Source organism: Rhinatrema bivittatum, chromosome 9 (genome assembly GCF_901001135.1).
Source record: "Rhinatrema bivittatum chromosome 9, aRhiBiv1.1, whole genome shotgun sequence".
NCBI lineage: Eukaryota > Metazoa > Chordata > Amphibia > Gymnophiona > Rhinatrematidae > Rhinatrema > Rhinatrema bivittatum.
Genome location: NC_042623.1, coordinates 165,818,035 through 165,832,015, shown reverse-complemented (window position 1 = coordinate 165,832,015; position 13,981 = coordinate 165,818,035). Strand labels below are relative to the sequence as shown.

Genomic DNA, 13,981 nt, shown 5'->3' with positions numbered 1-13,981 from the left:
GGGGCCTAGCCAGAGGTTGCTCATCTCACTGCGCCTGCACTGCCTCCGCACCTCACTAAACTCCTCAGAGAAGTGAGAGGGGAAAAGGACAATGCCAACCACTCACACTAAGGAATAGGGGAATGAAACCTCCCTACTCTCTGCCTTCTGCTCATCTTCACATGCTTTTACTTTTTTTTTTTACCTGAGCTCAGCCGGTCCTGGCTGACAGTATGACCGGGTCTCCGGTTTGGGGGGGGGGGGGAGAGGGCGAAAGCCTTCACTGCTGAGCCTCCCTCTTCCATCAATCACTTCACAGTTTTGCGTGGGTGGATTTGAATGTGTACCAGTCCATTTATATAGGAATTTCCAAAGCAAACTTATGGGGTTACTTATAATAGTTTTGAAAATTCAGGGTAAAGTCTTCATGTAAAAGGTACACACAGACATTAACTCTATGCCTAACTGCACAGTTATAAAATTACCCTCCCTATGAATCCACTGTCGAGTGAGATTTTTTTTTTTTTTTTTTGTCGTTTTGCTTTTTGTTGGCATGGGAAATACACCCTCTCCAAATGTTGAGCCCTGGTTTGATTATCTGCATCAGAGGAAGTTCAGCCAAACATCTCTCTCATTTGGATGAAGATTCATTGTTCCCTCCCATTCCTTCCTTAAATAGGTTTTTCCCCTTAATTTTAAATAAAAAGGAATGAACCATAAAGGTTATTTTTGTGCTTCTAAATTGTATTTAAAAATGCTTAAAACTGTATGCAGTATGCTTCTGCATTTGCATAGCGAGAATGATTTTGTTTTGTGGTTGATTATCATGCCTAGTGTTTTCCTTTGGCCCATCGGTTTTCTCCTGCTCTTTTGGGCCATCACTATTAGCCTTCATTTGCAACTATGCAGCAGGGATGTGAATCATTTTTTGATGATTTAAAACAATCTTCAGATATATTTTAAATCGTCAAAAATCGTTAGTCGCGATACAATAGCAATTCCCCCGATTTATCGTCAAAAATCGTAAATCAGGGGAGGGCAGGAAAACCGGCACACCAAAACAACCCTAAAATCCACCCCGACCCTTTAAAACAAATCCCCCACCCTCCCGAACCCCCCCCCCCCCAATGTTTTAAATTACCTGGGGTCCAGTGGGGGGGTCCCGGCGCGATCTCCCACTCTCGGGCCACGGCTGCGTTAATAGAAATGGCGCCGGTGGCCCTTTGCCCTTACCATATGACAGGGCAGAGGTAGCGCCGGCGCCATTTTGGTTCCTGTCACCCGACGTCACGAGTGCAGGAGATCGCTCCCGGACCCCCGCTGGACCCCCAGGGACTTTTGGCCAGCTTGGGGGGCCTCGTGACCCCCACAAGACTTGCCAAAAGTCCAGCGGGGGTTCGGGAGAGACCTCCTGCACTCGGGCCGTATTGCCAATATTCAAAATGGCGCCGGCGCTACGGGTCGCTGACATAGTGAGGGCAAAGGTAGCGCCGGCGCCATTTTGAATATTGGCAATACGGCCTGAGTGCAGGAGGTCGCTCCCGGACCCCCGCTGGACTTTTGGCAAGTCTTGTGGGGGTCAGGAGCCCCCCCAAGCTGGCCAAAAGTCCCTGGGGGTCCAGCGGGGGTCCGGGAGCGATCTCCTGCACTCGTGACGTCGGGTGACAGGAACCAAAATGGCGCCGGCGCTACCTTTGCCCTGTCATATGGTAAGGGCAAAGGGTCACCGGCGCCATTTCTATTAACGCAGCCGTGGCCCGCGAGTGGGATATCGCGCCGGGACCCCCCACTGGTCCCCAGGTAATTTAAAACATTTTGGGGGGGTTCGGGAGGGTGGAGGATTTGTTTTAAAGGTTCGGGATGGGTTTTAGGGTTGTTTTGGTGTGCCGGTTTTCCCCCTCCCCCGATTTACGATTTTTTAACAAAAAAAACCATGACGATCAGATTCCCCCCCCCCCCCCAGCCAAAATCGATCGTTAAGACGATCGATCACACGATTCACATCCCTACTATGCAGGGTTTATTTCCCTATTTTACATCCCATATCACCTTAGCCCAGCCATCTAGCCCTTGCAGTAACAGTCCTCTGATGGGGGCCACAAACCATAACTCCTTCCAGAACTCAGCTAGTATGTACCCTAAGTCTGGCCACTAGATGTTGCACAATGACTCTCTTCACCCAGGACCTAGGGAGCAGAAGAACTGACCTGGGAACTGAACTCAGATCCTCTGCATTAAACCACTATGCCACCCATATCATGCCTAGTTTTAACTTTATGAATATATTGTGATCAATCTATTTCTTCACTTTCTGAAATCTTCTATAGTAACCCCTGAAGAGCTACTCTTAGACAGTCCAGACAAGAATGCCCTAGATGGACCTGTAGATATGGCTCTGGAACACTTGAAACTTGGAAGCATTTTCACTTTTCGAGTGACTGTTCTCCAGGCTTCCAGTATCTCAGCAGAGTATGCTGATATCTTTTGCCAGTTCAAGTAAGTGAATTACTTCTACTTCCTTAATTAATAGACATGGTAAAGCACAGGCAACATTGCTGTAATTTCTCTGCATAGACCTAACAATCTTTCGGGCCGATACAGTAAAAATCGCGGGAGAGCGGCGTGCACACAGGCCACTCTCCTGTGCGCGCGATTCAGTAAGTTAATTTATTTAAATTAGGGCCCGTGGTAAAAAGAGGTGCTAGGGACACTAGTGCATCCCTAGCGCCTCTTTGTGGACAGGAGCAGCGGCTGTCAGCGAGTTTGACAGCCGACGCTCAATTTTGCCGGCGTCGGTTCTCAAACCCGCTGACAGCCACGGGTTCGGAAACCGGATGCCGGCAAAATTGAGCGTCCAGTTTTCAACCCGCGAGCTGCGGGCCCATTTTAAATTTATTTTTTTTTTTAAATTTTTAACTTTTTTTAACTTTTGGGATCTCCGACTTAATATCGCCATGATATTAAGTCGGAGGGTGCACAGAAAAGCAGTTTTTACTGCTTTTCTGCGTAGTTCCCAGGCGCCGGCAGAAATTAACGCCTACCTTTGGGTAGGCGCTAATTTCTTAAAGTAAAATGTGCAGATTGGCTGCACATTTTACTTACTGTATCGAGCGGGAATGACTAATAGGGCCATCAACATGCATTTGCATGTTGTGGGCACTATTTGTCTCGGGGGGGTTGAACGCGCGTTTTCAACGTGCTATTACCCCTTACTGAATAAGGGGTAAAGCTAGCTCGTCAAAAACGTGCGTCCAAATGCCGGTTAACAGTGTACTGTATCGGCCTGCTTGTGCCTCAGCTTTGTTATGGATTGAATGTTTTTAGAACCATGTAATATAACCAAACCAAAAATCCCAGAACGCTTGGAAGAAACTTAAACCATTACACTTGCATTGCCTTCCTGGTTCTTTAATAGTAGAGGACATCATAAATCGAGCCGCATATGACTGACTATCAGCATGGCTCACTAATTATAATCATCAGTCCTTTCCAGTTTTTGTTAATAGAGTTCAAAAATCTTGAATTTTCACGTTTTATATATTACATTTAACTTGCATATAAAACCACCACATAGCTGTAATCCAAATGCGCAGTTGAAACTACCCTGACAGGGAACTATGATTCAGTCGTGTCTGCTTCAGAGGAAACAAATTTCCTTGTGCATGGAATTCTTTAATAGGTCCTCAATCCTTGGAGTGTCCTCTTGTTACTTTTTATCAGAATAAGTAATGGTAAAGAGCAAGACGAGGTCACTCCAAAGATTGAGGACCAGTTAAAGAATGCCATACATAAATGGTGGTGTGTTCCCTCTGAAGCAGATGCAATCAAAACATGACTCCATGTCGGGATCATTTCACCACTTTAGTGAATAGTCCACAGGTATTTTTTATCTGTGGACTTTGCCCCAGATTTTCCCTTTGAAAATTGCCATGTGTCAATGGTGTAAATTCCACTCAACCAGCCCCCTACAGTGAGGGGAGAGAGGCACAACAAAGAAGGGGGCTAACTTGCAACCTGGATGAGGTGGACTCCCCTGCTCTGGAGGCCTTTTCCAAAACTGTTATATGGAGGTCCTTAATTTAAACTCACGCCACTGCTATGGGTACTTAATTTTTTAACCTGCTTTTTCTGTTGGTATGGAAAATAACACGTGTAGATTAGAAAATGTAATCTACACACAATATTTTCCAATCCTGCCAACCCCCACCCCCCCCCCCCCCCATATGTGGTTAAAAATGTTTTGTAGAACACCAAGTAATCTTGTAGCCAGATTAAGAGAGAAGTACCAAGTTATTTCCTAAGTTTATTTCAGTTGTTTTAAATTAGATTGTACTTTACTATAGTTTATTCGATATGTTCCATGTTCCATGTATGTTCCATGTAAACCGCCTTCCCGGCGATAGTTTTCTCTGTTAATTGTGAACCGGAGTGATATGTATTGTATACAGGAACTTCCGGTATATAAAAACCTAAAAAATAAATAAATAAATAATTAGTGCATAATCCATTCAGCAGAATTTTAGTAAGCATGCCAAACTTGAGGCTCATACAACCAAATATAAACTTAGCACGCATTTTAGTGCCTAGGCCCCATATGGTCAGCTGTGATTATAGGTTTACTTGCATTACACGGTTCATGAGCTTCTGCACTTATAAAACCAAATCATTTCACATAGACTGCTAAATAACTTTCAAATTACTTCTATTCCCTGCTTTTTCTCTCTCCTTTTGAAGCTTCCTTTTTCACTTTTGTGCAGGTAGCAATCATGGCAATCTATTCACACAAAAAGAAATGTGTTGGACTTCAATCATTGAGTGTCACATGGAAGTTTGTTTTTCAGGATAACCAAAATATATACATTATGCATAAATTAAAGCCTCTCTATGCAACTTATTGGCATAACTATTAATTTAGGGTGGCCTGAAAACCAGATTTGTTTGTGGCCTTGAAAGACTGAAGTTTGAGAATCCTGACCTAAAGGATACTCTTTAAACATACCACCATGCTCTGGAAAGCTCACCCTGTTTGTGTGGGAAGGAAATGCAGTTTCCTTAATTATTTGGTCCAGTGTTTTCTTTTATAGTGTCCCTCTTCATTAGAAAAAAGCATTTGCAGCATTTATTTTATTATTTTAAAAGATGTATATACCTCGCTCTACAATGTGCAAGGCAGTTACAAAACCAATGTTCATAAAATATTAACAAACATAGCAAAATAAAAGACAAAAAGTCACAGAATTATAATAAAACTCATAAAGTCCTCTATTTCTCACATACTGCTTCATCAGTGAAACCCCAGTCTCTAGTGCTTCAACAATGGCCCAGATTTCCTATAGAAGAACCCAAGCCTTGCTGGCTTTAAGGACAATTTAGTTAAATCATATAGTCCTGAGTTACTCTTATCGAGCTGTATCACTGGATTCCAAACTGAAGCACTCTGATTTCACTTGTGCATCATGCTAATTTTATTATTGTAATGATATTCCAGAACTATTTTAACAACTACATTTCTTTTGATAGCTTTATCCACCGTCATGATGAAGCTTTCTCCACAGAGCCCTTGAAAAACACTGGCCGGGGTCCTCCTCTTGGATTCTACCATGTGCAGAATGTGAGTGATATTTCTAGAATCAGTTTTCATTACAAGCAGAAAGCTGAGTTTTCAAAAGTTGTGCACAGAAAAAGCAGCATATATGCGTGTAAATAGCATCTACTCATGTAGATGCTATTTTAGAAACCTACAACATATATGCACAAGGGTGCACGAGTGGTGGTCCAGGGGCATTCCCAGGCAGGGGCCAACATTTACATGTGTAAGTTGCTATTTTATATGTGATTTACATGTGTAAATTTGGCAGCTTCCTTGGGTATATTTACACCTGCTCTTTATCTAGAGTAAGTGATTGCAAACATTTTAAAAGTGAAATACTGACTAAGTCAGGGGGTCTGGGTGAAATGGGGGGAGTGGAGACTGAAGAGCTAGGTGAACCACAGATGGAGTAGTTGAACTGGAAGACTAATTGGTAACACTGGTAATTACATTGCCCGCGAATGTTAGAAAATTTCCCAACTTACATGCGCAAAACCCTACTTCCGGGAAGGGGGTTGTAAATGTGTAAATGTATGTAAATTATGTGGGTGAACTCTCCACGCATATATTTTTAAAGTTAGAAGTAAAAATATGTGGGTAAATTAGTTGCATGCCACATATCTGGCTAAGTCTGAAAAGTGCTACTTTTCTGGCTAAGTCGGTTTGCTGGATAAGTCTCAAATAGAGCTACTTATCCAGATAAGTAGCACTATTGAAGACTTATCTGGTTATCTGATTTAACTAGATAAATAGCACTTTTCAGACTTATCCAGCTAAGTAGCTGCAAAGCCGCTATTTAGCTGGATAAGTCGGAAATTATCCAGAAAAGTACAATATATATTTGTGCATTTTTGGTTTCTGGGTACATTTGCACATATTTTATAACCCAGGCATATCATTTACGTGCAGATTATAAAAGACAGGAGAAGATTTTGGCGTAACCATATATATGCGTATATGGGTGTGCATGCGTGCAGCTTTTTAAAAGTTATTCTCATAAGTTTATGGTTCCCCTTGAAACTTTAGCCTGTTTTCAACATTTTTCAGGTTAAGAGCATTTGCAATACTGCTATAAGCCACCAGCGACTACTTTACATTTCTGTTTTAGAGTACTTTATTTTGTACTAAGCTGCCTCATGTCACTATATCAGTGGAAGCATTTCAAATACTGGAGAGCTGAGACATAAGCTTTCCAATCAATGAGCTCAAACAAAAACAATTACTTTAGCAAGTGTTGCTTACCTGTAACAGGTGTTCTCACAGGACAGCAGGATGTTAGTTCTCACATATGGATGACATCAAAGGATGGAGCCCTATATGGAAAACTTTTCTGTCAAAGTTTCTACAAAGCTTTGACTGACACTGACACATTGAGTGCACTGAGCATGCTCAGCCTGCAATTATCCCTGTGAACCACATGTGTCTCCCTGAGTCTCGTCTTATAGCTAAAAGCGCAAGTGAAACTAAAATAAAAGTAAAAACGTATACATACCCAACTCCGCGGGGTGGCGGGTGGGTTTCATGAGGACTAACATCCTACTGTCCTAGGAGAACAGCTGTTACTGGTAAGCAACACTTGCTTTCTCACAGGACAAGCAGGATGGTAGTCCTCACATATGGGTGAGTACCGAGCTGAGGATCCCCGAGAGAGCACCAAATACACCCAAGACGTGCAAAAGGCACAATGACGGGGGTGGAATTTGGAACGGAGGGTATCCTGAAACCCGTAACGGGTTGGTGGAAGGATGTTGGATAGTTAAACCGAAAAGAATAAGAGTAGATGGCTGGCCAAACATGGAGCATGCCGGCTAGTCATATCTAAGCAATAATGGGCTGCGAAGGTATGGAGAGAACTCCAGGTTGCAGCCTGATAAATATGTACAAGCAACAGCAGCCGAGGGGAAGCTATTGAGGCTGGGATGGAAGCAACAGAGTGTGGTTACAACAGTGTTGTAGTGAAATGCCTGCTTGTTGGTAGGAAAAGAGATACAGACCATCAATTAGGAGGAATAGGTCTGTTTGCCCAGTGGAACTCGCAGATTGACTCTTGCCACAGAAGGAAAGAGTTAGGTGGAATTCCTATATGTAGTGCGATCTAGATAGAATGCAAGTACACTATTACTGTCCAAGGAGTGGAAAAACCCTCTCGCTTTGGTGAGAGAGAGGTGTTGGGAAAAATGGGCAGAGTATATTCTGAGTAAGGTGAGATGCAACGTGTACCTTAAGAAGGATATGAAGTTGAATACGTAAAACCATTCAGTCACGGAGGAACACAGGGTCTAATGAGTATGTAACAAGGTGTGTAACTCATGACCCTGTTGGCCGAAATGACACTTATGAGGGAAAGAATTTCCCATGTCATACTGGGGCTCGAACAGAGAATGTATGAGTCTTATAAGCACGAAATATAGGTTCCATTCCGTGACTAGTGAAAATAGAGGTGGCTTGATTAGAGAATAATCCATGATAAGCTGACTCAGAAGGGGTTTACCGTTAATTGGGTATCCCCACTCCTAAACAATACACCAACTGGAACAGAGGTGTACCTATGTGAAGGATGTCTGGGGAGCAGAATCCGAAGGAGCAAGAGAAAAGAGTGGTGTAGAAAAAAGAAAAAGTGCAATATCTTTTTGTATGCGTCATGTGGTAAATCATGCCATTTTGAATGGTAGGATTTATGTATGGAAGGTTTTGTGACGCTACCAGTACTTGAGAACATCAGTGAGTCTACGATTTGTGGCTGACTGGTGAGAAGGCGAATTGGTTACTGGTGTGATAGATTGAGAAGTATGGGAAGCATACTGGTCTCGGCCAGGACCTGGGTCTGAGGAACAGTGAACCCCATCCCGGTTCAGCATTAGAAGAGTGCTGGCTATGAGAGGCAGCGGAAGAGACACATTTAAGAGGCCCTTGATGGAAGAAAGGCGTCTATGGAAACGCATTGAAACATGTGTAGGGAGTAGAATCTGTGCACCGTATGGACGCAGAGGGCAAGTTCGGTTGACCTCAGCACCAGAAGATTTTTTTCGCCACACATGTAGTCCGAGACCATTCGAGAGGATGGAACCTATATGGAGAAGGTCTGTTAGTGCGTTCAGTAAGTGTCTTAGATAAGTGGCCCGAGGATGCGTAGAGTGAGCAAGGGCAAAGGGTAGAGCTGCGCAGCTTCCTTGCAGAGCAGCTAAGATGTTGTGCGTGCTTGTGTGTTGGAAAGCACATTGTCCCTATGCCGTCTGACTGTATGCACAAAGATTTGTTGCAGAGGCAGTATTGGAAGGCATAAGGGTATAACTCATGGCTACAGGCTCCAGGATGTTTATGTGAAACTGTGCCTGGAGCGGAATAGACACATATTGGGATGAGAAGATTTTAGGTCAAACTTACAACCTTGATTAAATGAGAGCATGAGCAGATTCAGACTAGGAATTTGGTTCTAGATATGCAATATAGATGAGGGACGAAAGCGGTTGAACAGCTTAGACCCACTTATAATGGAATTTCACTGAATCTATCCCATAGCAGTTTTGGATCTATGAGGAAAGTACATAGTGAAAAAACCAAATAGCCCGACAATGAAAAATTGAGGGGTTGAGGTTAGGGAATATGCGCGTAGGGACATGTAGGAATTTATTAGAATGTCTGTGCGTTTGCTGGACAGGCAGGTCATTGTGACTGTGGTGTCCAGAAGTGTTGTATAAGGTATTTATGGCAGTGACAGTAATCCCAGATAGTAAATTTATAGTAAATTTATAGTGAGTCATGAAGAACTCCTTGCATGGACTGACTGTGGTTATGCAGCTGTCTATGCAAGGAAAGCGTGAATGATGTTGCACTCTGTAGAGAAACAGAAGTCACCGATAGTGATTCAATGAAATACCCCAGTTACCGAAGCTGGTGCAACAAGCAGAGCTTGGAATTGTAATATTGTTGACTCACCATGAAGCACATAGAAAGATTAGAGGTAATGTACTTATTGCAATATGGAAGCATGGTGATGAGAGATACCATTTTACCTGTACCTTCTGAAGAAAGTTGGTATTTCTGAGGTCCAGGATGGGCGGAGAGTAACTACTTTCTATTGAAAGAAAGAATAGTATAATTAAAACTCCCCAACCCCCCTTCCCCCTCCTGCACTTTGTAGCATCTAGGGGAGTGTACCGGGAGCCTTGGTACAAAGTGGGGTGGCTGCTCTGATATCCGGCCAGTTGGGAGACCAGGAGGTGTCCAACTGGAGGGGCTGATGTAATCTGGATATCATGTAACCTCCCACAGGAGCGTGAGTGGTAAAGTCTTACCAGCATTTCTGTGTGCTGTACAAGGAGACATCGAGACCTGTCGTCAGGCTTCGAGGTGGACTTGCACTTGAGGTAGTATTTGCTGGATCTCGTGTTTAGCAGATCAGCAAATGCATCTGGAACTTTTGTTCTGAATTAGGAACCAGAAGCCAGAGTATTAATAATCAGTACAGAGCCCCGTTGCTGAAAATGGGAGGATGTCCTGATGCAATACCAAAGAAATGATAGAGAGGTTCTCTTGGTATTGTGGCTGATATAGCTGGCATAGCGATATGTGACACTAATACAGTTCTTGAAAGGTACATGACCTAGAACTTTTCGAACCATGTGGCCCGAATTAGAGAACACATCTCAATGGGAATGCCGCAGAAGCGGGTACTTACTTACCATTCGACGTGGATCGCCGAAGGACGAGCCGGTGAAGATTGCTAGCTCCGTGGATTTCAGGAGTCATCGAGGGGTAGCCTGTTGGATGTAGATGCCCGTCTCAACTCTGATGCCTGGTATGATGGCGCAGGTATAGAGGAGACAGGCTGAGCGTGGCTGGCGCTACCACAGTAATTTTGTGGAGGGCCACAATCCCGCATCGATGTCGGTGGGGCACACCTCGGGAACAGGGGAGCCAATTAACAGCTCGTGAATCCAGCCCTCATCGCAGCAGCTCGATGTCTCGTGACGCCAGTGCAGAATTCTTCAGAACTCGTTCCGGTGTTTCTGGAGCACCAAGGACTGCCAGCACTGTGTGGAACAGTGGTGATGGCAGTGGTGATGTTGTTTGGCCCGGGTGTTCTCCAGCACCGAGAAGGATAGCACCGATGTGCTGGATGGCGTCAGTAGCAGACGGTCACCATATCAGTGATGATGCTTGCCACGGTGCTCAGCCCGGTCTTTCCCCAGTGCTGAGATGGATGCCCTCACTCTCTTTGATGGCGACTGGTGACGGACTGTCAGCATGCCTGCACTGCTCCTGGTACTATGTAGTGTCGTAGGCTAATACGGGGCTTTAATAAGAACCCAAAGCATGGAGCACTGTGTTTATGCGAGGGCATTACGTGAAGTTGCTATGTCGGTATTGACGGTGTCGATGGTGGCCGAAGCAGCCTCGAGGGTATTGTCAAAAATATATATGAAAAATGTCAATGACCTGATCAGAGCACTGACGGCATCAGTGTAGGTATCTATGGAAAAGATGTGGTATCGAATAATCGAAAAAACATCATTGGCATCGGAAAAATGATACCAGCATCAATGGAGTTGATGACCGCATCAATAGGAACGTCAAAGACACTGATGGAAATCATGTGGGCGTTGAGGGCATCAATGTATGGAGGCGGGCACCGGTGGCATAGGTGGCATGGCCACCGGCATCGATGGCATGGCCATGGATGTTGACGGCATCGATTGGATCGACTCAGGCACCAATGGAGTCAATGGCATTGATGCCACCGACATGGGCATTGATGGCACCAACATGGGCACTGATGGAATCGATGTTGGTATGGATGCCATCGATGAAATTGACATTGGCATCGATGGAATCCACTTTGGCATCAATGCCATCGATGGAATAGACATTGGCATCGATTGCATCGATGGAATCAATCCTGGCATCGATGTCATCGATGGAATCGACTCTGGTATCGATGCCCATCAATGGAATCAACCTAGGTATCGATGGAATCGACCTGGGCATCAATGTCATCGATGGAATCGACCCTGGCATTGATGCCCATCAATGGAATCGATCTGGCATTGATGCCATGGACAATGGCATCGATGGAAATGTCCTGGGCATCGATGACATTGATAAAATAAACAATGGCATCGATGGAAATGACCCTGGCAACAATGGGAGTGCCCTGGGTAATGATGGCATTGACCCAGGCATGGATGGCACCGATGACACAAAAGTGTGGGTCAATGGCATCCATCCGGGTGATGATGGCACCGATGAAACCCAAGGAAAAATCAGTGCCATGGATAAAAAACATGGATTGCACTGATAGAACAATGCAGGGACCGATGGCATCAGTGTACTGCAGGGGGAGGGGTACCAATGGCATAGAAGAATCCAGGACAGTCTAAAAAGGGGTACTGACGGTAGTGATGGGGGCATCGACTGCGCGAGGGTATCAAGGAAATCGAAGGACCTGAACTTGACAGGGGCCCTGGTGGCAACGGAAACTGTGGAAGTCCCTGTCCCACTAGCACTAATAACCAGGCAGAGTGTCATAGAGGGACACTCGCAGGCTATGTGTGGCTAACTGAAACATAGGGAGAGGGAAGGCCGCAGTCGGTTGGCAGGCCAGGGAGGTGACAGGAACCGACCAAAAAAAACAGGGCATAGTACTCACCGAGTGTCGAATAAATGTATGCGAAGGAAGACCCATGCAAGGAAAAGTGTTTGTGAAGTAAAAGTTTAAGTGTTTCCGTAAGGAAAAAGTGTTTGAATTTCTCACAGAGCTCCTAACCGCTATGCTTACTGCAGAGCGGAAAAAGAGGACTGAGGGAGACACCTGTGGTTCACAGGGATAAGTGCAGGCTGAGCATGCTCAGTGCACTCAGTGTGCCAGTGTCAGTCAAAGCTTTGTAGAAACTTTGACAGAAAAGTTTTCCGTACAGGGCTCCATCCTGTGATGTCACCCATATGTGAGGACTACCTTCCTGCTTGTCCTGTGAGAATGACAGTGACAGGATCAGAAATCAGCTGGAAAAAGTTGAACTGCCAGGTCCTATACAATCCAGATTACTTGGGTGATATGGAGGGTAGAGAATGAAAGTACAGGGTAATGCAGATGAGAATGAATTTACTCAATCCTACATTTAAGAAGTAATATCTCAAAGAGATAGTAACTCAATAATATACCTGGACTTGACCAACATTACTCAAATAATGATTTTATTTATGAAATTGTAACCGAACTTTATTGGCACCTGTTAGAATGTACGATATCCTACATTTACTTACCTTAGTCTATGTGCCTATTTGTAAACTGTTGCGATGGTATATAACTTAGCGACGGTATAGAAAAGTTTTTAAATAAATAAATAAATGAGGTTAAAAAGTGTCTTATGAATGAATCAAATGTATTTTTAATGTATTCTCTTTAGCATTTTCAATCAATTCTAAGAACTATTTTTCTATTTAGTGTTATGTTTTTAGTGACTTCACATCAGGCAAACGTTTTACTCACTATTCACTTGTGAGGAATTAATTTTTGTATAACTACCCTCTATATTCTCTCATATATCCATGTGTGTATATCTAGATTTTAAATACCTTTATACAGTATACATGAGTGTGTGTGTGTGTATTTTTAGTAATTGTGTTTTACTCATCTCTTCATCTCTTATAGGTTGCCCCAGCATTTGAATTTTTTTCATGTGTATTAAAATGTGTTTGATAAAATTGAATTGTAATTTAAATTATTTGTAGAGGTGATGCAAAATTATCTTTCTTGCTGATGATGTGGAATTGTTTTATTCTCAGATTGCCGTGGAGGTTACAAAATCTTTTGTTGAATACATTAAGAGTCAGCCAATTGTGTTTGAGGTATTTGGGCATTATCAGCAGCATCCCTTTCCTCCTCTCTGCAAGGATGTTCTCAGGTAACTAAATACTGGCATTGGCATTGAAATTTAAAAATGAGTGGAAAGAAGGACATAGACCAAATCTGATAGAATGCTAACAATGTTGTGGGTCAATGAGATTGCTAAAGGAATTACAAAATGTTTCCATGCTCATTCAGTCTTTGGTGTTCCTCACACAGTCTGAAAGTAAAAAAAGAAACAATTGGTGTAACTGTTCATCTTGTAATCCACTTGTCTTGGTGCTGTAATCTCCTTCCATGGCTTTCAATATCACCCTTATGTTGATGATTCCTAGATCTATCTCTCTGCACCAGAACTTTCAGCTGGAATCCAGTCCCAGATTGCAGCTGACATAGCTGCTTAGATGTACCACTGCTACCTTCAACTTAACATGGCCAAAACTAAGATGGTAACTTTCAAAAAGGCGGGCGGGCACACATGTACACGTGTGTGTCGGTGCACCCAGAGATGTGGCAATTTTATAACTTATGTGCACATATGCATATATGTAATTAAATAGCCTAGG

General features: G+C 43.6%; 1 protein-coding gene across 5 annotated transcripts in view; it reads left to right on the top strand.

Annotated features, from left to right (window-relative positions):
- Positions 1–13,981, top strand: part of KIF1A (kinesin family member 1A) — a 416,621-nt gene that overhangs the window by 176,790 nt on the left and 225,850 nt on the right. For all 5 annotated transcript variants that reach the window (XM_029616880.1, XM_029616879.1, XM_029616878.1 and 2 more), the window contains 4 exons: positions 195–197; positions 2,307–2,475; positions 5,500–5,590; positions 13,355–13,473. In XM_029616880.1, the coding sequence (XP_029472740.1) occupies positions 195–197; positions 2,307–2,475; positions 5,500–5,590; positions 13,355–13,473 (382 nt within the window). The remainder of the gene's footprint in view (positions 1–194; positions 198–2,306; positions 2,476–5,499; positions 5,591–13,354; positions 13,474–13,981) is intronic.